Source organism: Thunnus maccoyii, chromosome 5 (assembly GCF_910596095.1).
Source record: "Thunnus maccoyii chromosome 5, fThuMac1.1, whole genome shotgun sequence".
NCBI lineage: Eukaryota > Metazoa > Chordata > Actinopteri > Scombriformes > Scombridae > Thunnus > Thunnus maccoyii.
Genome location: NC_056537.1, coordinates 14,095,606 through 14,123,489, shown reverse-complemented (window position 1 = coordinate 14,123,489; position 27,884 = coordinate 14,095,606). Strand labels below are relative to the sequence as shown.

Sequence of the window (27,884 nt, the reverse complement as noted above, 5' to 3'; positions counted from 1 at the left end):
TGAGTGCGTCAGTGTGAGTTTGTCAGTGCATGAGAAATTGTGGAGAATAGCTGTCTAGAGAAGGGGAGGGAAAGAAGAACCGTGTGGATTTTTTTTTTAATATAACTTTTTAGGTATGAACGCAGATACGTGCGTCTCATACTGCGATATGACATCGATGGATTCATATTATAGCCCATCTACTGCGCAAGGTAGGGATCACCAGACGAACCCGTTCAGGACTTTCCCGACGACTGAAACCAAATACAGCCCCACATTCATTCCGGGTAAAGGGCAGGGTTACGGAGAGAAGTCCCGGAGTCCTTTCCAGCCGGAGTGCCAATCACTGGATGGCGCTGAGGAGGGCACCTTCAACAAATACCAGCTCTTCATGCAGCGACCGACCTGCAAAACTCCGCCTGAAGGCAGCAAGCTGCACCCGGACAGCGGACATAACGGGACGCTCATTCCCTGCTATGGTGAGTTGCAGATGAGAGATGCATATATGAAGAAACATATCGGGAAATGCATGACAGAGGGGAGATATTCGCAGGCAAATAAGGGGAAATAACTGTTATTATCGTCGTGTAACGCAGCATCTGAAAGTCACTAATCTACGAGCAAGAGAGCAAGAAGGAAATAAAACACACCTCGATTCGCTTCAGCCACCGTCTGTAACTGAATATAAAGTTATATTTAATGTGACAAGGTGAAGTAGTTCTATCAATCTGATGTGAGCAACTGTGAGCTATGAGGGGAAGAATCTGACTTTTTGTAATTGTTGCTATAACTACGGAAAAGAATCATTTAGCATAAATCAAAACCTTTAGAAATTCCAATAAAAGGTGCAAAGAATAAGTAACTATATAGTAGTGAATTTGGAGCTGATTGGATTTAATGTATATATCAGCGAGCTGCCCTGTGAGCCTGCAAGGTCAGATATAATTGAAGCATTACATTTAACAATTCATCCCATTTATAGGGATGCGTGCTCAGACTCAGAGGTGATCAAGTTATTTTAAGACTGGATGTTTGCCCTTTTGGGGTCTATTGACTTTATGATGTTAACAGACTGCTGGTAATATAGGCCTAGTTTTCTCATTTCTACTCCCACATCACTAAATGTGTAATTTCATCACTAGTGACGCTGCAGCATCACTGTCACTTGTCTCGCTGGCCTACAACTGCATACGCGTATACACGCGAAATCCTCTAAATCACTGATAATCACTGAAATGCGCATTATGAATTATTGTAATATTTAAATATCAACTACAGGTCACCGAGGCCTCCTGCGCGGGTGCACACGCACAAACAGAAAATTCAAGCGCAATCAGGTAAAAGCGAAAATTGTCAGTTTTCAGCTGGACTATTTTAAAAACAGTTTAACTCACCAAGCCCTTGTACTGCATTTTTTTGTTGCAGGTGATTATTTAATGACACATAACTGAATGACAGCTGGCGAAACTATTCCACTTTATGAATTGTAGAAAATAAAATTCACACTGTATAACCACTTTTTATTCCGAGAAGCAGTTCACACCTAAGAGCTCACGATTTACAGGCCAGTGTACAGGCTACTAGACAATTCAATACCAAATGTAATTATTTAAGAGACAACATGGGCGTCCCGATAAATAACATTAATTTAAAACGAAAGCTTTACATCTTTACAGAATGTATTCCGCCAATTCGTTGCAATACAAATGTATCTTAAAACCATTTAAAGATGAAAAAAATCTAATTAATGTTAATTTTATGAAAGGTGGAGCTTTAAAATAAAAAATAAACCCTATTAAACATTAAACAGACAAAACGATTTCTGTGTGACAACAGATCCACAAGACCAAACTGTTAAATAACATCCATTAAATGTATTAATCAACTGTACAAATCTCCATAGCTAATAATATAATTTGTGCAATTGCGCAATATATACCCTACTATAAGAATTACAGTCTACTTCTAAAAAATAATATAAAATTAATATTTGGGTGAGCTCTCAGTGTATAGACTCGTTGGCGCCTTTATATTTCCAATCCAGATGTTTATCATGGCGCTGATGTCACAGAAGAAAACATGTGTTATTATCATGGCTGAATTTTGACGCGTGTTGATCCACCTAAACTTTAAATATACATTTAAATCGGCGCTGGAAAATAGAAGAAGTTTAGAAAATAGAGGATAGACAGTGGCAGATCAATTGAAATACACCAAGAGCTTGATAAATTTATGCATTAGGTGTAACAATTAAAATTGAACTGTCCAAATACAACTCGGACTGCAGTGTAACTATTTTTTTTGCGCAGTAGCCAGTACCACACTTTGCCAAAATACATCCATAAAGTGCAAAGTAATCTATTTTTCTGACTGGAGTCACTTTTTATTTCAGGCTGAACTGTCACTTCTCCTCGAGTTTGAGAGTATTGCCTCCAACCAGATTAGAGCACCCCTTCATTGAAGTGAATTGATTTGGCAAGTGCATTGACAGAACCATTTAAACACCATCATTAAATGCAACATGCCTCCCTTGAGAAGAGCTCTGCAATGTTATTATTGAAAATGTTGCAGCCAGATGAAGGCATCATGGCTCTGGGGAGGATACTTTGGGCTCGTGCCAAAGCCTCAGGCGTCAACAGGCTTGTGTTGTTATGTGTGGTCCTCAATGGGAGATATATTGCTCAATGCTGATGCTTTATCTCCATTATGGTGACAAAAATCGTCTCATACCCAAAGGGAGGTTTCTGTGTGGCAATTTCGGCTACAACTGTAATATTGTTTACATGGCAACCCAACATTTTGTGTTTGTGTCATTATGAGGATGTTACATACAACAGTGTTTGTATACACACATACACACAAAAAGGAGGAAAAAAATGCACAAAATTTTAATATTTATATTATAATAACACACTGAGATAAAAGTGAAGCAAATATGTACATCTCCTGTGTAGACTCTGTTGAAATTAAGTATGATCATGTGAAATATTTTTGGAATAAGCTGCATGATATTCACACCTTATATTCACATATTGAACTGACAACACCTCCAAACATGTTGGCATTATTTCTGTAATTCATTCAATTAATAATTGTATTGCAATGCCGCTTGGTAGGACTCAACATGTGCAAGATTATAAAAATTTAAGAGCTTGAATCAGATTTTAAAACTCATATTCAAATATGCTCAAACATTTTTTACTGTTTAATCTCTAAAGGATGGTGTTTTCCAAGGCTTACATTGTTTTGTTTGGATAAAAATCATACTTAGTCTCAAACCAAATGTTAATTAAAAACTCAACATTATCTTTGGAGTGAATCACCATATTTCTACACAGCAGTGGCTCAGGTTGGCGGTTTCTTCCCATAAGTGGCTGTTAATCAGTGAGACGGTCCCACAGCGAGGGACAGGGATGGAGCCGTCTACCTGCTCACACAGCAATGAATGAAATAAAACCCCCGGAGCTGATCGAGTGCTGAGGAATGCAGGTCAGCACTGCAGGAGAGGTCTGCATTAATCTAAGGCAGATGTGCATTACTGGCTCCTATAGTTATTATTCATACTCCCCAAACACCAGATCTCCAAAGAGTCCCTGAGATGACAAAGTGGGACTGGTTTACATAACCCCGTCTCAACAATACCTTGTACAAATAAGCAAGCAGTCAGAAATGGACATAGAGGTTGAGTAATGATTTGAGAGACTCGGGAGAAATGAGAAGAGTTTCTGGGAAAGCTGCACACATGTGGGAATGACTGTTTACATGCACGTACTTTACTGAACTCTATGGCTATGAGTTGTATTGCATATATATTTTTTGATTCAGTTATTTAAACTAATTTCAGTTTTTTCGTTTGATACAAGCAGATTGGTACAATAGAGAGACTGTAAACTTTTAGAATCACAAACTCACGATGAAAATATTCCCACAATTGTATTATAAATGTGAGAGAATGCAATAGGAGCTTAAGCTAAATCTGTAGAGTGGAGATTGTGTTTATAGGCCTGTGGTTGATACTGAGGTTGCATCCTGCATTGCTGATACATAACGTAGTGTTTGTGGGAACACTGGTAATTACTAAGGGCTGATTGTGCCTCATCCTTTTTGTCTTTTCACAAAATAACTGTTTAAAGAAAATCACACATTTATAGAATAAAGCTTAGTCAATGTTTCAGTCTTTGTACTTTCAAACAACCCCTCCTTCCCTTTCAGTGGGTTATTGAAGCATCCTGTGAAATTTAAAACATTTTTCTCAGCGCATGAAAACCAAAACAAGACCTCAAAAACTTCTGGCAGCATTTTAAAAGCATCCTGTCAAAATATAGTACGCTAAGTACATGTTAAAAGGCTCGGGGAAGTGATGTCACAGGATATGCATGTGCTGATGACTAACACATTGTGTCGATGTGAACAATAAGCAAATGCCAGAGTGACACCTGTGATCATGCCGACATGTGTCTGTGAACCAGAATAAATTAGAATATAAAATGAGCACGCTTGAAAGGATGAATTCCTGACTTGTTAAAATGTAATAGCTTCTATAAATTCAGGAGGTAAAGCAGCAGCAACCTGCCTGCAATGAAATGAAGAGACAGATTAGACATTCATGTAACTCTGAGGACAGAGAACTTGTGTTTGATGAGAAAGTTATTTTTGTAAATGTCTTTTTCTGCTCCTGCACCGTCCCGCTGTTGTGCAGATTTCTACAGAGCTATGTAAGAGAGGCAGCATGCTTTGGCCTTTACTTTCAGTCACCTCGCTTGCAGGGGAAGGTAAACCTCCACTGCCTACCTATGATCTGCACGCTGGACAGAATAATGAAATGATTTGGAAACTTTAACCAGCTGGCACACATTTGGATCTGTGCCTTTGATTGTGAGGTTGGTGCTGACTCCTTATATTTACTTCCTTGATTCTTATCTACAGTATGGACGATAAGGTAAATCTAATCTCTGATTCAAGAGTTCTTGAATACTACACACATTTGGCTACACAATACTATGATATGGTCCAAAAAAGGGATAAAAGGCTTATACGCTTAGAAGTCAGAAAAATGACAACTCAAAAGCCAACTATGACAGACTAATGATGGAAACTACTGGACAAAGCAAAGGCATGATTTTTCTTTTTTGGTTCATGATTAACAGCAGTCATTTTTCTCTGCTCAGCTTGCTTTCAGCAAAGGAATATTTTTCTTATTTTGATATATTACTTAATAAAGCCAGGGGTGGGAAGTAATCCAGATCATAACTGGCTTGACACTGGCTGCAGCACAAACCTTCTTTATGCTTCTTTAAGATTACAAAAAAGGAAAAAATACTTATTGAAAAACGTGATTCCAGCATGATTCATATGTAGAAGTGGAATTAATTTCAGTCTACTGGAAGACAGGAAGAAGCTAGTTAGAGGTCATTATTGATTACATAATTTATAAGCACATTTAAAATCTTGTTATTTGAACGCAAATGCTCAAGACCGGAACTGACTTGTAACATTGATTATAAACACACACAATCACAGCATTAAAAAGATAAACCAGCAAACGATCAGAGAAAGTCTTATGCCCTTTCATTTTTGAGGTTAATGCTTTGACGATGGAGTGGTTCTCTGCACTGATATATTAGGTTAAGCATGTACTTTTAATTTTGATATACACATTTAACTGCAAACACTAAAAGAGTCCTTTTTAAAATGAAAAGTTTTACCTAAAAACAATTTTATCAAGTTTGGAAGAAAATGTGCATACTTCCTCAATAACTACATTTCAAAAAAGCTATTTCTGTGCACTTTGATAAAAGGCAGTGACAGCCACGGCCCAAGGTATTATGACAGTAGTGAGGTCATGATCGTGTCAATTTATCAGGAGCTGAGGCTGAACAGAAAGATTTTAGTTTCCCAGGGAATATGCATTCCTGCGTGAGCCGCTGGCATAGATCTCTCCTCAGGAACATCTGGGAGCCTCCCTTCCACTGAGGAAACAACAGTCAACATCAAGTCTTAGACTGTGCTGCGGAAAAATAATCCAGCCCAAAGCATGTCTGTGAATCAACAGTGCATGTAAAATTAATAGTCACCTGTTGGTGACCAAAACTAATGGAATATTTGACTTTATTTGGTCCATATAAGGTGTGATAAGTGGAGACCCATTGTGGCAGATTGCTGTCAGCTTTGAGTGTTTTGGGAGAACATTTTAAAGCACTCTGTTTAAAAGCATTCCCTTCCCCATTTAGTGTTTGGTCATTAACCCTTCCCCAGGTTACTAATTTATAGTGTTTCTTTTATTTGGCTTCACTTGACCCTCCCCGTCCCATTCCATAAAAACTGAGAGGGTGCCATGTTGCTTTACAACCAGTTAAATTACACTTTGATGTTTTCTCTCTGTTTTCAGCAGTGATTAAATTGCTGACCCTAGTAAACATCTGACCTCGGCTAACTGAAGAGGTCTGTAGCTTGTCACAGAATAACTCTGGCAAATTACAGGATCAGCCAGTGATATTCCCCTGCATTTATATACGTTGATGAATACTGAAGGGAGAACAACAGTCAAAAAACACATTCCTCTGAATGCCAAAGAAACTGGAGCCAATGCAGTGGAATCTTGGCTCCCAAAAGAAAGCAGTGTGTGATGGCTGTGTTCTCAAGAACAGCGTGCAGAAAATACAGCTCAGCATGCGGGAATACTGGAAGATGTTTGTGGCAAAGGATTGTGTGTGGTTAACATTAGCGTGACAAAGAAAAGAGAGATCAGTTTGGAGTACGAGACGGAGAGAATGATGTTGATTAAGGTAGAGTGCAGATTTTAGTGTAAATGTTGGTGATGTCTGTATACAGCTGAGTAACACATTACAACATTTCTAGCCGCCATCCTACCATCTTCCCATCCCTCATCTGTGCGCCCAGCTGTACCCTTTGCCTCACAGGATATATGCCTTGCTCAGGGGCATAATTGTATTTTCTCTCACAGATGCAAATGCCAAGCAGGAACCCGGAGTTGAGCTGTCTTACTTCTTAACATTGCAGCCATGCTCCTGCCCAGGGGTAGAATGAAATTACTGCACAGAGCTTTAGAATAAGAGGCCAAAGCAGGGGTTGGTGATGTCAGAACATCTGCCTGCGTGGAGACTGTAAGAGGGTCTGACAGGTGGGCCACAGCGATATGAGGTCATGAACTCCAGCTGGGCGAGCTGTGTTGTTCCATTAGCGTCTCGGTCGGGGCAAGTCTGAGCTAGAGAGCAGGGGAGGGCTGCTTCAGTTTGGAGGGATGACTATTGACATCTCATTGTGGGACACTCTAGCCAAAGGCATACTAATCCATGAAAACAAACATGCATGTTGCAGACAGCCACCGCCTAGCTTCATCATTCTAAAACTATTCAGTCATCTTAGCCACAAGGTGTCAACTCTCTTTCCCCCATTTACTGGGTTTCTAAGAACGACAGGAGGTTGTTACTCCTAAACGAAATGCAAAGTGACAGAAAATGCTCACACATAAGGAAAATGCACTCACATAAGCATACATAACTATTAAGTTAATCATCGTAAACTTGACCGAACTGGGAGACAAATGTTTTTGGACTAAAGTTATACTTGTGTTGCACAAGACTCACAAGTCTGTTTATATGGAGGAGACCATTATGCGCCGGTTTTGGACCAATACAGTCAAGACCAGGCGCTCCCCGTGCCCATGCGCAGGAAAGGCAAACAGAGAGGCTGACAGAGCACACTGTTCTCACTGGCCCGCAACCAGAGCCCTTCAGCTTATTTATTCATACAGCTGTTTGTTTATTGAAGGAGAAGGGACAGCTTTCTTCATCTCCTAAAAGGAAACAAAAAAGCTAGCAAGCGCTGACAGGAACAGAGCCAGGTCTGTCACAAAATGGAGGCTCGCGAAATTGAAGGTGACAAACACAATGTTGTTTACATCTGAGAGGCAAGGCTGTGGGGTAAGCGTGGTCGCCCCACGTACACAAGGCCCACCATACACGGCTCGAGATGGAGCAGGTTTTGCGTGGCTCGGGTTTCAGGTGGCGTGATTGAGAGATGTGAGGGAGAGTGCAGAGTTGACTGCGGAGAGAGCTTCGAGGGTTGTGTCACAGGTCACGCCAATGTGTAGTGACATACCTTTCAAACAGAAAGAGACATTTCTTCTCTGCAACTTTTAGACGTGCTGCATACAGACAAGGCCTTTGAACCTTAAAATAAAACATTACAGAGGTGATGTAAGCTTAAAGTAAATGTCATTTCGTGTGGATGTTGTAACATGATGATGAGCAGACGCGCTGGCTGGCTTGAATGTGAGGCACCATGGTTTTATCCAGCCACATTCACCAAGTGCAACACACATTTTAAAGAAAGTATTGCTCTGCTAAATATTTCAGTAGTAACTATAATTATAGGACTATTATTGACAACATGTGGCCCTTTTTATTCAGTCCTAAGTTGGTCAGAAAGTTGGTTAAAATAGCTTGTTTGCGAGAATATGATTTGTATTATTTGTAAAGCCACAGTTAAATAAATTGAGAAAGGCTTTTTGATTCTTCATGCTTCTTATAACAATTGTAGGAACGGCTCATTTCAACCGAAACCAAAGTCGCTCAAATTTATTTCATTAGAACCATAGTGTAAAATCTAAACTTTAAAATCCCCAGCATGTTTTATGAGATTTTTGAGCAGTGCCATCAACCCACAGAACTAAAAGAATAAAGTAGAATTAATCGTAACTTTCCACTCTTCTTTCTATCTCTTTTTTAATCTCATCCATGCAGGAAAAGACAACAGTGGCCTGACAGAATCTGAGTTGCCCTCAAGTGTCGACCCTCCCGGGATGGAAGGTAGCTACCTGAACCTAAAGGAGCCTGGCGTGAAGGGGCAGAGCGAGCGGCCGGGTTCAGACCTTTCCAGCCCTCTAGACAAAAGCGAGGCTGAGAGCAACAAGGGCAAGAAGAGACGCAATCGCACCACGTTCACCAGTTACCAGCTGGAGGAGCTGGAGAAAGTTTTCCAGAAGACACACTACCCAGATGTTTATGCCCGCGAGCAGCTGGCACTGAGGACAGACCTGACAGAGGCTCGTGTACAGGTGAGGAACACCAGATTACATGCAAAAAAATTCTTTTCTGTGCCCTGCCACGAGTTTTGGGCTGTGCTGCATGAATGCAGTCATCCATGTTTGCATGCTAATAATCACTCGGGGAACTGACAGAAAGGGCTGGGAGAGTTAAGACTGGCATGTTGACAAAGATTGTTCGGAACAGCAGACAGCAAGGCCTATTGTTCTCCATCTCTCTTTCTGCCTGCCAGTTTTAGATCAGAGAGGGATGGGTGGGACTGAGGGAATACTCTGCTCTTAGCTCTTACATGCTGCAGACTCTGCAAGAAGGTCAGAGGTCAAGGGTTTCTCCCCTGCACTACCATGTTCAAACTGCTTCACCGCACAACTCCAGAGGCAGGGAGGGAAAACACATGGAAAAAAGAAAAGCCATCAAAGTTATTTGGCAAGGATATAAAAAACACTTTGAGATGCCAGTTTCAATTTCCACGTGTAGTCCAAGACATAGTCAGGGACAGAGAGCCTGGCCTGGTCCTTGTGGTGGTACAGTAAAATAAGTACATTCATGTTGCATTCACACAGACCCATCTATTCCCCAGATGAATATAATTAACTTCCTCATCTGACAGGCACACAACAGACTCTGTTGAGTCACTGTGAGGTTTGACCCGTAGTTCTAAAATCAGACCCTAAATATGCACGCAATCAAGACTAAATCCCACAGTTTCAAGGTCCATCAAGACAAAGTCCAGGGATATCCAATTGTTGAATACCAAGGGGCACTTGAAGCTTGGCAAGCGATCGGAGAATCCTTTTCATCTCCAAAACAACAGGCACTGAAATCCAGAGTACAGATGTTTTCTGCCAAAATGCCAATGTCAAGGTCCTACAGTTTCATCCTCAGTTTGATGATGAATGTCTTCATAAATTCGGCTGCAGTCTTCTATAATCACATCTGTGACTTCTGCTGCCACCAGTTTATTTAGTACAATTAGCTCCAAACCTCAGACTTGAACTTCACCATACTGCCTACGTTTTATGGAGGAGGAGGCTGTGTGTGAGTGACTGCTGAGGCACTCTATCAATCGCAGTGGTCCTGGATGACAGAGATGAGGTGAGACGCCTGGACTTCAAAGCTGCTTTTGGAGTTGTGCACTCTGCCCTCCCTCTCTCCCTCTTCCTCTCTCTGCCTGCTGGCTCTGGAGCATAAATAAAGCTCTTTAATGGCTCTGTAAGCTGCCTTTTGCTGTCAACGTCTTTAGCAATTACTGTATCACCGCCAAGCACTTTGAGCTCCAAGAGCTCTGAGCCACCTTCCTTGCAGATGTCTGCTGGATAAAATAAACAAGAGTAGTAAGTGTTTGCAGTTGGTAAATATCATCCTTTTGGGTATTATATACAGGACGGGTCACTGTTGTTCATTATGACAAATTATAAAAATTCTTCGTGTTAATTGGCTTTCTGCATGTGCACACCACTAGCCTCGCTTCTAAAAAAACTTAGGAGTTTATAAGTTGGGGAATAGGAGACATGGAGCAGCAAAGGACACATCTGACTTCATAATGTTCCCCAAATGATCTCTCTGCCAAACTATTTGGCTTGGGTCTCATTCCTACTGCCGTTCAAAGGCAAAGCTACGTAGAGCAAACTCTCTGTGAAACATGACACACTCAGTACCCAGAAACCGAGACAAGGGGGTATATATGTGCTCAGACATTGTTTGCTTGTTTATAAAAAGGTCCCAGTGAGTGTGTGAGAGCGTCCAGATTAAAAGAACACATTCGTCAGTGACAGACTTTGAAATCTGTATATGAAATGGTATGTAAATGCGTGTGTATCCTGTGTGTGTGTGTATGCGTATGCCTGGTCCGCTGCTCTCGTCTGCACGCCTCCGAAAGGTCAGAGGGGTTAGCTGCGGAAAGCCAAGGGCTTAGGCGTCAGGAAATTAAACATGAAATGAAAACAAGCTCCAGTTTGAACATTCTCCCATCTCACTTTCCAATATCCCCACTTCCCCTCTCTGACTTAAAAGAGGAGGAGGGAGGAGAGAAGGGGCGGGAGCAGGAGAGAGGAGAGCTTCAACAGTGAGGTGGGAGTACGACAAAGAGATTAAATGAGTAAAGGAGTAAAGTTGAGTTATCTTGATCCATTACAATTAAGATTAAAAACTGATAGAACATTGTATTTGGTGAGTGAATATTGAGCTCTGAAATACACCACATCAGACAAATCAAACTGTGTCATAACTTTCTAGAAGCCAAAACTATACCATGAGTGAGCTTTATGCTTATCAATCCAATCAGGGCCCTTTGTGTTGTAGCTTATATTTGGAGACCTGTGATGTTATGAGCTTGGATAACCCAGAACAACCAAAGGAAAGACATGACGAACCTTCAACAATAATAGACCTCAAATCCTCCGGGGGAACATAATAGACTCCAAGCCCTCCTGCAAACATATGATATAATTCAAAGGGCAGCAACCCCTCACCTTGACATTGGGGTTCAGCCACAACCTCAGATATCAGCTTACCACTTTGCAAGGGTGAGCTGTCCTCTAATCTCGCCAGCTGACCTGAGGAATGTTGGAGCCAGACGACATTTCTTTATGTCAGCTCGCAAAAACATAGGCAACAGCTACAGGAAGCCATATATGGTCCCTCTTTTGAAAACGAAACCGCTAGTGGTCTACTCAGTGACTGGAAAAATGAATGCACTTTGGGACACTTGGTTATCTCATTTGATAAATATCCACTCCTTCCCCTTAACACAAAGTCAGTGGTTGATTAATATATCATACATACTGCTTTTGTGAAGTTCACATCTCTGTGCGACCCTTCTCATTTTTTGTCATTGAATTGTGCCGTGTTTGAATTGACAGAGAGAAATGGTGAGAGAGAGTCAAGAGGGGGGATTTGAAGAGGTTGACTGAGGGGAAATTGCATGTCAGGGACTGTGAAAACCACAAGCTGATTGGGCTGGGAATCAACCCACAATCCAAGTTCAAACCCCTGTGTCGAAGCGGGATCGCTCCCCCTTTCTCTTTGAAGAAGTTTCCCCTACCCTCTTGGGAGGATAAGATTCAGACAACCAACAAATAGATACAGATAAACATGTGGAGACTCCCAGCATCTCTTTTGCTTTTCTATTCTCTTGAATGGAGATGTGAGAAAATTTTGTAGAAAAAAGATCTGCAAAAGTTACAACTGATTATATATTGAGGAATGCAGAGATGTGTGGTTAGCAAAGGAGAAAATGTAGAAAAATAAATGAGGTGGGTACCACTGGCTTACCAAGACTTTAAAAATAAATGTAAAAAGCATTAAAAGGGTAAGAACATTGGTAATATCAGTAATTTCTATATTAAATTTATTGTTATATACAATTCATAGCCAGATAGTGCTTTTAGTCTGACATATCCCCACCTAAAATGATTGTTGTACATGTATAACACAGTTTAGAGGCCAGTATCATGTCCAAACTGATGTTTAACCAATTATAAAGGACTGTAACAATTAAACATGTGACTGAAACTAAAGAAATGGCTCACGCCAAGGGGTGCCTATGATCTATGAGGTGGTTACATGTCTATAATCAATATAATGTTGCTGTTTTTATATATAAATCATATTTGCCTCAGCTGGTAAAAAAAAGAAATGGAAGAAACTGCAGGAAGAGCCACAGAGGTGGGATCTCTCTTCCAAAACAGACATGTAATAGATGTCATGTGTACAGAGTAGACAGAAATATAATAGTAAAAGAGAGAAGTAACAGGAGTCCTACTGGTGTCCTCCAAATCACTGGTGCTCATTGAAGGTAGGCCTAATAATAATCAAGGAGAGCAGAAGAATTATGACAAAAAAAAGGCATAAAAAAATCCAGGTCAAGGCACTCACGGTAGGTTTGAAACATATAAGGCCTTTATGTCAGTGGGCTAGAGTCACTTATGCATTCTTCAGGGTGTGAATATAATATACTAGTATGTGAGTATCCTGGATTACTACATTGCACAGCATTGACAGTGACTTCAGTGGATTTCTCTCAGGCTGCAAACTCAACTTTTTTTTGCTTAAAACGCTCTCTCTTTCATAACACTCTGTCACTCGCCCTTCGGTCCTACTTTCCACCAGTGCCTTCCACAGTTAAGGAGAAGTGGGCTAAATACCCTGCACTTGGTCTGTCAGCAGGTTCTGGAAACACACCCTTTCTGCAAAGTAGCGTCTATCAGTCTCATGAGGAGAAATTACCAAGAAAAACTTACATCTATTGCATCCAATACTTAATAATCTCAAAGACAGACAAAAAAATACACTCTTGGTCAAAAGTTGAACTTTGGTTTCATGGATTATGCAGAGGGATTCCCCACTGTATCCCACTGTGCTGACATGTGGGGGAGAGCGCACCTTTCTTGGAGTGATTTATGAATGGCTACAGGCCCAGATGTGGATCTGTCGACGCTGGCAGCATGAAGGGAGGCAGACGCCCGTGTATCAAAGGGAGGAGCTGAAATGTGCAGCACCAGGGGAGACTCACCATTTTCACATCAATAGCTCCGTGTGGACAGCACTTTAAAGACACGTCAAGTCTTAAAACCTGGGCCTGGACTTTCATGTGCTCTAGAATTTATTTGCTTCACTATCTTCATTTTATGTGGTTCAGTTTTACTTTGCCTTGCTGAGAGGAGACGATGACCTCGTTTTCTGCAAAACAGTACTGAGGCTTGCAGGTGATGTGAGAGCTATGAGAGCCATGTTTAAAATGATATTCAGGTTTTGTTTGGTAGTGGTTGGTCTGTAGTTTAGAGATATTTTCCTTATGGATTGTTTTCTTTGTAGGTGTGGTTCCAAAATCGCAGAGCCAAATGGAGGAAGAGAGAACGTTTTGGCCAGATGCAACAGGTCCGGACACACTTCTCCACTGCTTATGAGCTGCCTCTTCTTACTCGGCCCGAGAACTATGCACAGGTATCAGAGTCTGGCTGTGAGAGGTGAATTATCAATAATTAATCGGAAAGGTCTGTTATCGTCTCATCACCCCTGCTCTTCTCCTTCAGATCCAGAACCCTTCGTGGATCGGGAGCAGCAGTGGAGCATCTCCAGTGCCGGGCTGTGTCGTGCCTTGTGACTCTGTCCCCTCCTGCATGCCCCCTCACCCTCACGGTCATGGAGGCGTCTCTGACTTCCTGGGTGTGCCGAGCCCAGGGAGCAGCCACATGGGACAGACACATATGGGAAGCCTTTTTGGGGGACCCGGAATGGGCGGGGGGATCAATGGCTATGATATCAATGTTGATCCAGATCGCAAGTCCTCCAGCATAGCTGCGCTGCGTATGAAGGCCAAGGAACACAGTGCAGCCATCTCTTGGGCTACATGATGTCCCCGCCCAGTTCCACCCTGCCCCCATATGGCCCCTTCTCTGGAGCAGCCATCAGCAAGCACTGTGGGGGAGGAGGGAGTTTTCCTGAGAGCACTAATGATAACACAGGTCAAATGAACAGGGAGAGACTGTGGAGATAACAGCGGCCAACACAACCAAGATAACAACTGTGACTGTGACAATCAGCAGATGCTGAAAGTGAGAGAAATACAGAGGTCTTAGATAAATACAGAGGACTTAGATGTTACTTAGACGTTGTGTTCATTCTTGATTCCTTAATCTCTCAGGTCTAATTGAAATACGGGGTTTAGTCCCTAATAAACTGGGTATCATAGTGTTAGGTTTCAGTAAATTAAGCAATATCATAAATATGGTTTACAAAGAATACAGGAATCCAGTGCCAAATACAGCCATATCATATTTTAGTGTATTTTAAGCTTGATTCACATTATTTACTTCCTTTACCATATTTTTTTTTTATACTGTCCATCCTGCCCCACTCACATTGTTTACGCGATTACCACTTGTCTCTTATACTGTACAAATCAGTTCAAGTACATTTCTAAACATACAATATTTGTATTTTAAAAGCAATTTAAAAAAACAAGGCCATTCAGTGAAAACAAGTTCAGATGCTGAGAGTTTCTTTTCTGTCACTTTCCAGTGCAAACTGTACATCAAAGCAAATAATCATTGATTATAAAAGAAAACATTAATTTTGTTGTAGCCTGCGGTGGGTAGTTATGTCCCTGCAAAGAAGGACAAAGGTTGAATGCAATAAGTGAACAGAGTCTAATTGAGGGAGAGCAGACATGGCCTGTGCCAATTTAGTGTGGGAGGAGGGCAGCCATCGGATTGGCAGCAATTTCAAACCAACGTGTCATTTCCTCCCCCAGGGCTACCTCCACAGGTTCCCCTGCTAGGCCAGGCCTCAGGTTACAGGAAACACTTTCTCCACTGGCAGACAAGGCGCAGCAACGCACAGCAGCAGCCTTCAACACCAACTAACCACGCCAGCTTCAATCAGCAACCAACAGGACTAGACACACTTAATTAGCATCAAAGTGAGCAGTCATACCCTGCGAACACCAAAGTACATCACAGCGTACATGGTGAGGACATACTGTACACACGCTGTAATAATCAGTTCATTGTTAGACGCAGGCTCAGCAGAGATGACTCCTGGATCTGAAACTTGCTCACAGAATCCGTCACATGCCAGAGACTGCAGGCCAAATCAGTGGCCCTAATTGTCCTGAAGAGAATTTTGTAATGTTTAGGTAATGTGATGACATTAGAGCTGGACTGCAGGAATGTGGTGAGTATGTCCAGTGATTGCAGGGGTGTCTCTGTGTGTTACCCCGCCGGAATACGCTTGTCACCAGAGCTGGGCTACAGGCTGAGGCTAGAGACAGGCTTCATTAGTCTTTTGGCTGATCTCTCTATGACGCCCGCTGGGCTACATATCCTTTTTCTTTCCCCTGTGTGGATGAAGGCAGGATAGTCTGGGTCTGCTCCTCGTGGCTGGTTGATCATTGTAACATATGAGTTCTCATTACAGCTCTACTGTTTGAGTGTTTAGTATCTTAAACAATTTCTCCTTTTAAATCATTGAAAGAATTACAAATATGTACATTTTTACATGGAAAGGAAAAACATTTAAAAATTGGATCCAAATTTCTTCAGTGACAAAATACAGCATCAGTGAAAAGTTTTGACCGGTACTGTAGATTGTTATCGCCCTCAAATTGAGCCCTTTCCAAGTAAACTAGGTGAAAACATGTTTACTTTGACACGACTGTTCATGCTGATGATAAATTATCAAAGAAGGCCTCTATGATTGAGCCATGACTCCATTCGGTGCAGCAGAAACATTTTGAATTAATAAAGACTATGATGGATGTGAGGAATAAAAAAACAACATTATAATCCAAATTTGAAGATAAAAACAGGATGTGGTCAAAATAAATGTATGCATGACTTCATGTGTGACTGAATTCCTACTTTGTCAGGCGGATTGTACTTTGTCTTCTCGCTGGTCCTCCCTCAGTGCTCCACTCCTCTGCAGCTCCGTCCATGTTGATACTACTGAAATGAAGCAATTGAAATTCATGGTTATAACGTTGTATTGTGTGAATATGAATGATATAGATGATGTTGTTCTTTTGCTTGTACATTTGTTTTGCTTATTTGTCAAATAATGGACCTCCAGAGACAAACCAATGAAGTATTACAGTAATATTGCCAAGAATTGTAAAATTATGTTGTGTGTTATTCTGAAGAGTTGCTCTGGACTTTTACTGAAGTTGAAAATGCTTTCTAATTTTCTTATGGCTTTAAGCTGCTTTTTGTATATTAATCAAGTATTTCTACTTCTGATTGTGATTTATATAATGTGCCATTGCAATAAGTTATTGCACTTACAGTTTGGAGAAGTTGTTTTTTTTTTGTTGTTGTTGTTTTTTTTTTTTTTACTTCTACTGGGACGGTAGTCTCTTTGCAAAAGCCAGAGGCGTGTGGTTTTGTGTCCCAACAGTCAAGAACTATCTCCTAAACCCATCCATATTTAGCACCGTGACTAGAATCACTGAGATCTGCTCAAGGTGCTGGACATTTGTTTGTACAGAGGTAACTTGCTGTTTCTGTTGATGATGGTTTTGAAGTGTTTATGAAATAAATGAATCTCCAACACGGTTGAATGACTGCAGGTAGTTTCTTGTTTACAGGCCCTGAAAACCTGCTTTCTAAAATTATTTTCTTACTCTTACTGAGGTCCTACAGTATGTGATCACACTATTTCCTGCCAAAGTTGAAACACTTTCACATGAGAAATTTCTGTATTTGTGTTTTTGTTTGTGCTGTTCTCACTGGTGCAAAGTGGGCTGAGCTTAGCTGAAAAAAAAGTGATCACATATTTTTATACACCAACCAGGATTTAGCAATATTTGAATCTAAATCTGATCATAGTTGTGGGATTTGTTTGCTCATGTTGTCAATCAAATCTGATCAAAGCCCACCCACACAATCCTGATGGAGCAGATTATATTACACTGTCACATGTAATTTTCACATCTATAACATGCAACACATTGCTTCATCGTAGCAAAAGTGTACAGGCCAAGAACTCTACTGTTTTGTTCCACTGCGCATTGCATGGAAGCAAAATTGACCTATGAACTTTCTATGCTTACGAATCATTAACCAATGACATACAGCATAAGACCACTGAAAATACACAAATACTCACATGCTGATAGGAAATGAAATAAAGAGCTTAATACAATCAAAATGCATAAGAACATACTAGAAATATTTCATGTAATAATAATGACAATCTTTACTTATTGAGAACTTTTCAAACTCCACGTTACAAAGTGCTTCAAAAAGGCAGCAAAAATAAAACAGACAACAAGAAAATATTAAAAAAAATTTTGTGTATAAAAAACCAATTCAGTGTAGGAAAAATCAAGAATAAAGACATAAAGACAAAAGACAGTTCAAAGAAAATTGAAACTCAAGTAAAATCAGGAAAGGCTCTCGGATAAAAATATGGTTTAAAGGAATGTGTAAGATTTTGGCAGAAATGGAATATAAAATTCCTAAGTATGTTTTCATTAGTGTATAATCACCTGAAAATAAGAATCATCGTGATTTCATTAGTTTAGAATTGGCCCTTTATATCTACATAGGGAGTGGTTCCTCCTCTAGTTGGTGCTAGATTAGATTGGCCAGAGGGACAATTTGCGAAGCTCTTGCGAGATTTGTACACTAATCTTAAAAAGTGAAATGAAAGTTCATTCCTTTTGGCCATCTAATCTAGCATTTACCTCTTCCTTCACGGAGGCCGCCATGTTGCATCCTCATGTTTCTACAGTAGCTCAGAATGGACAAATCAAACACTGGCTCTAGAGAGGGCCTTTTGCATTTTTCGTGAGTTTCGTGGCCACCATAGGTTTTCCTACACGCTTGGAAGGGGAGGGTGAGGAGAGGGGTATTTAGTTGATTACAATCTGCAACCTCACTGCTGGATGCCACAAAATCCTACGTACTGGTCCTTTAAGAGGAGACTTAAAAGAGAATACAGACTCAGCCGAACTGATTTCCTTGGGCAGATCGTTACAGAGTCTTGGAGCCCTGACTGCAAACGCTCTGTCCCCTTTAGTTTTCAGCAAGGTGTCTGGAACAGGTAAAAGACCTCTGCCCGAGGATCTCAAAGTACGTAGAGGTACATAAGAAGTCAGAAATATAGCAGGGAGAGAGGCCATGAAGAGCCTTAAAAGTAATCAGTAAGATCTTAAAATCTATTCTAAAACATACTGAGAGCCAGTGCAAAGAGGCTAAAACAGAAATGATGCAATCATGTCAACAAGATGCTGTGATTGAATGTGTCGAAGGCTACGCCAAAGTCCAGGAGTGCAAGGACCGAGCCATCATCAGCCATCATCAGCAGTCATTAAAAAGTCATTGGTAACCTTAAGCAGGGCAGTCTCAGTGCTGTGATACTTCCAGAAACCAGATTGAAACTTTTCAAAAATGTTATTTTCCAGTGCAGAGGACACTGTTTTTGCTTGGACACTAGTTTTTCAAAAAAATTTTAATACAAAAGGTACGGACTTGGAAATTTCTCTATTGTTTTGAAGGAGGGAAGGATCCAGCCAAGGTTTTTTTTTTAACAGTGGGTGCACACAAGCAGTTTTAAAATAATCAGGGACACAACCATTAGACAAGGAACTGTTAAAAAAAGAAAGCAAACAGGGACAGACAGACAGATTTCATTACTTTTAGTAAAAACTGTTGGTATTACATCAACAGGGCTGGAAGACACTCTCATATATAATACTGTTTGAAAAAGTTCAGTCAAGGTAATCGGATAAAACTGGTTCAAACTATCTTGTTGTGGGTGAAGGACATCAGAGTAAGAGGCACTGGGGGTAATAGAGGCTCTAATTGACTCAATTTTATCAGTAAAATAAGATAAATACATTTCAGTCAGCATCACCTTCAGCTGGGGCACAAGGATTTACCAACTGATACACAGTCTTAAATAAAAATCTAGGGTTATGTTAATGGGCAGAAATAAGTTCTGAAAAATAGTGTGTTCTCACATCCTTAACCGTATTGTTAAAGTGTAATAATAACTCCTTCATAATATTGTAATGTACTTGGAGACTGAATTTTTTTCCATCTGTGCTTTCCTACATTCCCTTTTACAGCTGCGAATATTGTCATTTATCCAAGGCTGCTTTCTTTCTGAGGACTTAAAGCTAAATTTAAGAGGTGCAATAATATTTAGTGAAGACAAGCAGATTGAAAAATTGAAACAGTCAGCCAGTTCATTGATGTGGGAATATTCAGACAGGTGTAGGCTTTGACTATCAAACAATGCACAGAACTTTAAGATGCTTCGCTCATTAAAGATGCGAGTGCACGAGGAGCGGGCTGGCACAGTATTAATAACTGGTGAGTCACAGTTAAAAACTTGACATTTGTGATTGAATACAGTCATATCCAGTAATTCCACAGAGGATATTTTTACATCCAGGTTAAACACAAGGTACAGTGTACCAATGACTATGGTTATGTGTTTGTCTACACACATACTGTTTAAAGTTAAAAGAAATAGCGATGTTTAAAAATTCAGTAGCATGAACTTTAGTGGAGTCATCAATATGGATCAAGATACTCTGTCATAATTGAAAACGAGCTGATAAAAAATTCTGGGAATTCTGCCATAGATGCTGATAGATGATGGTAAATATGATCAGATGGAGACCGTCAAGTTTAAAAGTAGTTTGCAAACAAGATTCAGTTAAAAACACTAAATCTAAGTTTGCAGATGAAATAAAATCATTTAAAATGAAAGTCTTAGCTTACTGGATAGAGATCTCACACTGATGAGTGCCATTTTCGTTGTATTTGTGCTGGGAGCTAAAGTAGATTGTGTGCGTGTGTGGTGGAAGGTGGAAGATATGTGATACCACTCTTTTTCCCGCATCAGCAGCTTCCAGATGGGATGCTCTGCCCAAGCCATTAGGCCCAAAGTTAAGCCTAATAGTTTGAATGGGCCTTAAATACCTCCAGGTGGTCTTTGGCTGATAGTCTAGCTATGGCCAGAGCAAGAGAAAGCTGTCATGCAATACAGTATGCTGCATCATTTTACACAGATGTTCTTTGTTTTTGCAATACAAGCTCAATCATGCAACAAAACAGTCCTCAGAAAAATATTTTCATAAGTGCTTCAGAAACTCTGTGCCTACACAACAAAAACTATGTCTGTGATCAATCCACCTCTTTATTGTTTAAGATATTCCACAGAAGGCATAACCACTTAGGACAATTCTCACGTAAGACAAAGGGAAGGCAGGGCCAGGAAAAAAAAGAAACAAAACAACCTGTGCCAATTCACATCTTGCCATCACTGTGGTCTTTGCCCTGCAAAGAATGTTGGAGCTCTCCCAATTCTGCTTGCTCCCAGCAACAATTGCTGTCTTTTCCATAGTTGTGCAAGAGTTTAACTGAAGTGATCTGATCGCACGAGAATGGGACATTCATGAGAAGCTTGCTGTCACCCACTAATGCCTCCAGCTCTAGTCAAGGAACTGGATATTATCAATAGGACTGCAATGGCAGGACAGAAGAGGACCTGCTTCAATACAGGCTTAAACATGTCAGATGTAATACTTATCAGACTGAAGCCAATTCCTGTTTTATGTCCTCTAAATGTTAATAATAATCATAATAGAACTCTTCAAAACATTAAAAAGTTTTACAGTGCACTTACAACACACTGTTAAAGGACAAAGTGACACTATATTTTTCTTATTATTAAAAAATGTCATGAAAAGACCAAAGCCAACAATGTCTCTCAACACTTCCCAAGTCTGTCTGTGGCATTCAGCCCCAAACCCATTTGGTCCTACTGAAGCCATTAATCTTTAAAAAACTGTCACAAATATATAGCTAATTTTCTAAAAAGGCCAAGTAATTTCCTAAAACAGCTAAGCAATTTAGTTTTTAGTAAATCATACTCAAACGGGACTAAATGTGGTTCAGTGCAACTGTGTGGCTCAATTCATTGTCGCTTTGGCTCATTTCTTGGGATTAGTTGAAAAGAAAAAATATAGAATATCACCAGGTTTATTATTTAATAGCTGATGAAAAATCATCAGAATATATTCAAACAGAACAAATTGAGACTTTTAGGCACCAATCATAACCCCAGTGAGACATCTTGCTGACACAGACTGAGTTAGGGGTTCAAGACTGATAAAATCAGAAACCTAAACGACAAAACGGAGTGCTAGTTAAAGAGACGTTCCCCCTGCCTCTGCACTCCCCTTCAGTCTAAAACGTGGGTAGATGAGATAAATAAACACTCGCAGAGAGGAAGAAGAGCAGCCCACTGTGCCCTGAACAGTACTCATTAAACCTAATAGGTCACGCTGCTCCAGCCAGGCTCCACTGACACCCTTAATAGAAGCCTGCATGGTTAAGGGACCATGAAGACCATTAGGGCACTTCAAAGTTCACCCCACTACATTAGGGCTCTGCTGATATGGCAGAGAGGGGACAGATCCAATTCCTCATTCACTACTTTATTTTTTCATCGGTTGGCCTGTCAGTCAGTCTGCTCCATAAACAAGTGGATGCTTGAGCTGCTCATTAAGGGCCATCGTTAGCAAGGCCAAAGCTGTAAATCAGTGCTTATATCAGCTTTCACCAAAAAAAAAATTCTTATAGGTCATATTTTAGAGCTGACACTTTGGCTTACACTGTTAAATGATCCCTTTGGTTTGAAAATGATGCTGGTTCTTGCACAGTAAATCTGCACTCATTTTTGGACCAATGAAGAGACTCCTATGAACTGTAGAGGACTGGAGCCAAAGGGAAATGACAACCACGCTGACCAGTGTTAAAAAAAAATCTCCTAACAGACTCAGACATGTAAATTCACACAGGCCATGTTTGCTACTATGAAACCAAAGTCTACCTCATTCAAATAACTTCAAGTGACATCTTGTCATAAATCAAATGAGCCAGCGGAAGCTTGATATATTGATGCTGTCCTAAGGGACATAAAAGACGGAGCAGTCTCCTGCTGTGGCCATAAGTCAGCACTACAGCCCCTCAGTACGGCTTTGTGGAGAGGAGCAGGCGGCTGAAGAGGAAGGAACACAACATACATCACTTTGTCCAGTAAAACGTCCCTCATTACAAGCTGAGAATGCCAGTAAACAGCTCACATTTAGCTAAGCTTTTGACACACATAAGAAACCAATCCCAAATAAATTCAATATACCACTGATCTAAAAGTAGCAACATCTGTTTTTAGCAGCGCTTGCCAACCAAGTAAAGAAGCAAAACAAAACAAAACAAAAAAAAAACAAACCCAAAGCATTAACAAGAGACAGGATGGTACTGCATGAGCTAAAAATGTTTTTTTGAAGTGATTCTTGCTGGGACATAGTATGCACATTTTAGGACAGAAATAAATCAAACCCAGAATGTGTATTTGCATGTCATTGTGTCTTCAATAGGAAGGAAGTGTAGGAGGAGGACTATATCAGGGATGATATAACAGATTTACTGAGAGCGGCGGATGAATACCTCACTTCCCTCTGCTTCTTCTAATGGGCTCTCTGGCTCTTGGCCAGCCTTTTCTATCATCTTATCTACAACTCAACTATACCAATGAGATCAGTTTCATCTATTTTGATGCCCATACTATGGAGTATATCTGCAGTGTTGTAAATTTGAAAATTCTGCTGTGATACCTGATAGAAGCTGTAAAATGTGTGCATGCTCTTATTAGATTGTGTATTTGAAAGTAAGAGACAGCGTGTGCGTTTGTTCGTAGACTAAATGGTCCTCTTCTTCCTCACTTAAGATTCAGGTGTGCTAAGGACCTAATGTTTAAATCAGGGGTTCCCAATCATAACCCTGCAGCAATGCAATGATTTTGAAATAAAGTAGGTATGCAAAGTAGCCAGTCATCACTACGTATCAGCATTCAGCAGTACGAGAAATCTTTGAAAGGCCATTATCTGAGTGTTGCTGGGACGTCTTATCTGTATTTTTTAATTAGGTAAATAACCACAATAAAATACAGAGTAAATACAGTTATGTTTCATTCCTATCAGGTATCAAGGCTTATTTGTGTTATTTTTGTATCCACAATGAAACTGTCAATAGAAGGCTGGGAACCTCTGTTTTTAAATACCCAAAAGTAGGCCTACTGATTCAATTAGTCACTGTGCAAGGCTAGATTCAAAACTTAATGCCAGCTCCAAAATGAGACTATCCGAGCAAGTATCTTCCCATGTCTGAGAAGGTATTAGCATGCTTTGTTAATTTGTGGTTGGTATCCAGCCTCTTCCCCATTTTCCCATCAGCCGACATTGGTCACCGAACAGCCAACGGTCTGCCAGCTGCCCGACAGGGATCTCTGTGGTCTGTAACCATGGAGACAGCCTCACGACTGCTCACATCATTCACTGACTCCCACTAATAAAACTCCAGTTTATTAGAGTGTGGAAATGTCTAGTGTGGCTTTCTGACATGCTAACATAAACAGAGAGGGAAAGGATTTAAAGTGGTACTGACACATGGGTGTAGGTTTGGGCAGGCTAAAAGAGGTGAACAGTGTGGCTCTAACTGCTGGGTTAGTGGGTTAAATCATCACTCAGCGTTTATATGTATTGTTGTAGAAAAGCAGCTTTGTTAAAGTAACAGGCAAATATAAAAGTGCATATTTTCAGAATCATTACATATAAGACAAGATTGGTTAATTTTATAAAAGCAGTTTTCTTTCTGTATTTACAAGGCGCATATGGTAGCAAATAAATAATATGACTGATAAAAACATGCTTCAACTATCAGCTGACATGCTGTAGCAATGAAATGACTCACCCTTTTGATTCCTCTAGCTTTTTTTCTGCCTGTGTACAGCACCTTAAAATTTAGGAGTCAACATACTAAAATCGGCAGCCTGTTCACCGTTTCCGTCTTAACACCCGTCAAGTTCGTTATCAGGTTGTGTTTTTAACCCCCTCAACCTCTTTACTCCGGAGCAGCATTTTGTCTTTCCTCTCGGCAATATGCTTCCAATTATGAATCTTGTGAATATGGGGGCGGTGAAGCATCCTTCTGATTTATTGTGCACTCAAGTCCAGCCTTGTTCAGTGCATTTGCACCAGAGGCCCTCCTGCTGCAGAGCTCAAAGGTCAGAAATACACAACAGTTGACCTCTTGTGGACTCATGTGCACAGGGTCACTCCGGACCTGATTGACAGGCCGAATGAAGACTCGACAGCGAAGGCCACAGGGTGAGAAAATCTGGTGTGCAACGAGGAGCTAAGCACTGCATTAGCCTCCAGCTGTGAGGAAACTTTGTGGCACAGAAACCACAGAAACATAGAGAGAACAGAGAAAGTGAAAACTCTGCAAAACAAAGAGATAACTAATGAGAAAAAATGAAGTGAGATCATACAGTCACTATCATTCGGCTGACGGCTGGCCGCTAAACATTACTTCTTTGTAACCATAGAGCACTTTGTGGTCTTCTCACACGGGATAGCTGGGGCCATCTATTTGTAGTCATCAGCTAAACCCAAGTCCTGTGGACTAAAAACACATGCTCCGCAAGTGAGTCACACAGAACAAGAGATCTCTCAAGACAGTGGTGATGCTCGGCCTGAGAAACGACGCATCCCAACAGACTAATTTCCTGGCTTCCCAGCTCACTTCCTGTTTCATGCTGGGTCGTGGGCACCACACTGTGCGTCATAAAGGCTGCCCGGTCGAGTCCAAGGCCACTGGTACTGTGGGATTCAGTAGCACATGGGACAATTCAGTCGTTCTATACCACAAGAACAAGGCTTGCATCCACTGCGCTGCAGCATTATTTGGCTTACTGCATGTCCTGTGTATCAAACTGTGTTGTTGAGTGTTTTTTGCAGATTCTCACATTTTCACGATGGGTTTTGTGGTCTCATCGCAGCAGATGTGAATTGTCTGCCCTGGTATGGTTTTTGTTGAACGGTCCTCAGGGGCTTCTCCGGGCCCTTCAACTCCCCACCGGACCTAACACCTTTCACACTGGATAAACACAACACAAAGGAGAAACGCAAGTTTTATGTTAGAGGGTGGGTTATTACATGCAGGAAAAGGGACCCTCTAATTCCCTTGGGAGTCTAACCACTCATAAATCATCAAGCAATGAAAGTTTCCTCTCCAAACAGGGGGCTAAAACAAACTGAACACGGAGCCCCGCTGCCCCTCCTCCTCCCCATCCTTCGCTCTCTTCTCCCATTTTCCTGGTAGGAATTTTTATGAGGAAAGAAGAGATGTAGTGGTGCAAGACTGCAGTAGAGCAAAGAGGTAAATACTTCAACATCAATCCTTCGTAATGACCCCAAACTAAAAAAAAAAAAAATCAAACATTATTTTAAGGTCTTTTACACAAGCTTCTCTAACGGCAGTCGGAAGACTAGAAATTCCACCCCGTTAGCTGGTAAGATACTGAGAACCAAAAAAACGTTCTTGAATGTGCTGTATGTTCTGTGTTTGTTCTTCTGTTAAGATTTGTTACTATAGAGAAGATCCAAAAGCGTTTGCGAGGATGTTCTGGTGGCCACAATTAAGATGGAAAATGCTGACATAATCAAAGACACTCTGAAAGGAGTTTCACCACAGGTTGTCAGTTCATATCGCAAATTCAAAGCAGAATAAATTATTTGTTCAGTAAAGTGAAAATGGTCTTTAATGTGTATGATATATATAAATATATAACAAACAAAGTCAGCTCAGTACGTCCACACACAACATTTGCATCAAGTTGATTTTTGCCAGATTTTGAAATTCAGCTGCTTTCAGTTTGATATCACCAGTTTAAACTTGATTCAAGTTTCATGCTCCCAGAGGAAGAAGCAATGACAGCAATATTACTAAACAGCTGTTACACTATATTGTCTGTTATGATGCCACCAGGAGGGTTGCACACCTCAGGCCTGTGTTAATACCACTCACATGTGATGTGACCTGAGCATGCTGGAGAGAGTAAACCGCCGGGATCAGGAGCTGCTCGTGCTGACCACCAGTAACACTTAGCAGCTGTTAAATTCTCAGTAAGATCTTGACCTGAACCAAAGCAGACACTTCAAATGGGAGGGAAGGGGGGGGGGGGGGGCACACTGACACACTGACTGCTACTGGTGCTTACTTTCTGATCAGCAGGTCAAACACAAAATGTGCCTAAAATACCAAAGACACGCTGTTTTAATTTGAGGGTCCAGCCTTATAGTCATGTCAAATTTGCTTCAGTCAACTCTTGAATTTGTAAGCAAAAAAATTCAGCCCTCTTGAGAGCCGCTGTATATGTATTTATATACTGTATATATACAGTGTATATATTTGCAAAGTCAGTGAAAGAGCACCATGTAACATTTGCATACAGAGTGTTACAGTACATTACAGTACAAGTGGCAAGCAGCAATGTTAACTTCTAATTTTTAATCGAAAAAGAAAACTAAAATGTGCTTAACAATGTTCGTTTTTAAAATGATCTAAAAACACACCAGCAACATACAGTATTCCTGTACAGTTCTTCCACATGTTTATGTCACAATCTCTATACAAAGGTCCCTTCTTGGTAATGCTAAGAGGAAAATATACATTTAAATTTACAAGCAGTGAATGGAGGAGTGGTAGTAGGAATACTACTGCCCTCATGTGATGAATTATATAACTTACATTCTTACATTCAGCACCGGCCACCAAACACAGATATGCAACCTGGGCTGAATTTATCATCTATCATTTAATATTTCTATTATTTTAGACATTTGGCAGAGATTCTTACATAGTACAATAAGGTTAACATTTCAAGCAACCAGTTAGAAGAAGTAATATATATCATATATAATGTCAAGTTTGTTTTAAAATTTATAATAAAAGCCAAAGAGAGGATATTATTCTTATAAGTGTCTGAACAGCTCAAAAGTATATCTTGATTTGTTAGATGCTGTGCAGGAATTTTGTATATTTATGATTCAGTTTGTTCAGCTGTTTTTTGACCATTCTTTATTGCCCATGGCATGGCATACGGTATATGGCACACGCAATAGAGCTGCACATTTTATTTGCTGTGACTGTAATGAGCTCCAGTATTTGGTAATGAGGCAGGCAAACTAAAAGAAGTCAGCTGGCTGTTGTTCGGCTCACCTTGAGCTTAACAAGTATTCATACATTTCCAAAGTCTTAAAGTGCATTTCTTAATACGCCTGGTTGTAAAATTATAATCATGTGTTTTGTTGTGCAAATTGTTTGAGAAGTTTTTTTATAGTTTTATCGTCCAGTTTTATAATGCTTACCATAAAATCTAATGACGATACAGTGTTGATGGATCTACTTTGAAAGTACAGTTCTGTTATTTTATGGGTGAACTACTGCAAGGATAATCTAGGTTTATAGATTTAATACC

At 40.5% G+C, this 27,884-nt stretch overlaps 1 protein-coding gene and 1 long non-coding RNA gene across 7 annotated transcripts in view; one reads left to right on the top strand and one right to left on the bottom strand.

Annotated features, from left to right (window-relative positions):
• Nucleotides 1–25,497, bottom strand: part of LOC121897855 — a 49,650-nt gene extending 24,153 nt beyond the window's left edge. For 2 of the 6 annotated variants that reach the window (XR_006096297.1, XR_006096298.1), the window contains exons 1-2: nt 25,371–25,497; nt 16,409–16,492 (exon numbers count right to left, since the gene is read on the bottom strand). This is a non-coding gene — a long non-coding RNA (uncharacterized LOC121897855). Of the gene's footprint in view, nt 1–5,604; nt 5,949–14,387; nt 14,466–15,490; nt 15,929–16,408; nt 16,493–25,370 lie in introns of those variants that run through there. The other 4 variants (XR_006096299.1, XR_006096296.1, XR_006096300.1 and 1 more) reach the window with 4 other exon arrangements.
• alx4b (ALX homeobox 4b) lies at nt 116–14,464 on the top strand. The gene is made up of 4 exons (XM_042412615.1): nt 116–458; nt 6,106–6,127; nt 13,883–13,991; nt 14,081–14,464. Exons 1-4 carry the CDS (start codon nt 116–118, stop codon nt 14,399–14,401), a joined length of 795 nt encoding a protein of 264 aa, XP_042268549.1. The 3' UTR covers nt 14,402–14,464.
• Nucleotides 25,498–27,884: the final 2,387 nt, after the last annotated feature.

Coding starts and splice junctions, on each gene's coding strand:
- alx4b (XM_042412615.1), top strand. CDS start 116: ATGAACGCAGATACGTGCGTCTCATACTGCGATATGACATCGATGGAT. Junction 6,128..13,882: donor GTGATAAGTGGAGACCCATT/GTGGCAGATTGC, acceptor CCAAAATCGCAG/AGCCAAATGGAGGAAGAGAG. Junction 13,992..14,080: donor GGCCCGAGAACTATGCACAG/GTATCAGAGTCT, acceptor CTTCTCCTTCAG/ATCCAGAACCCTTCGTGGAT.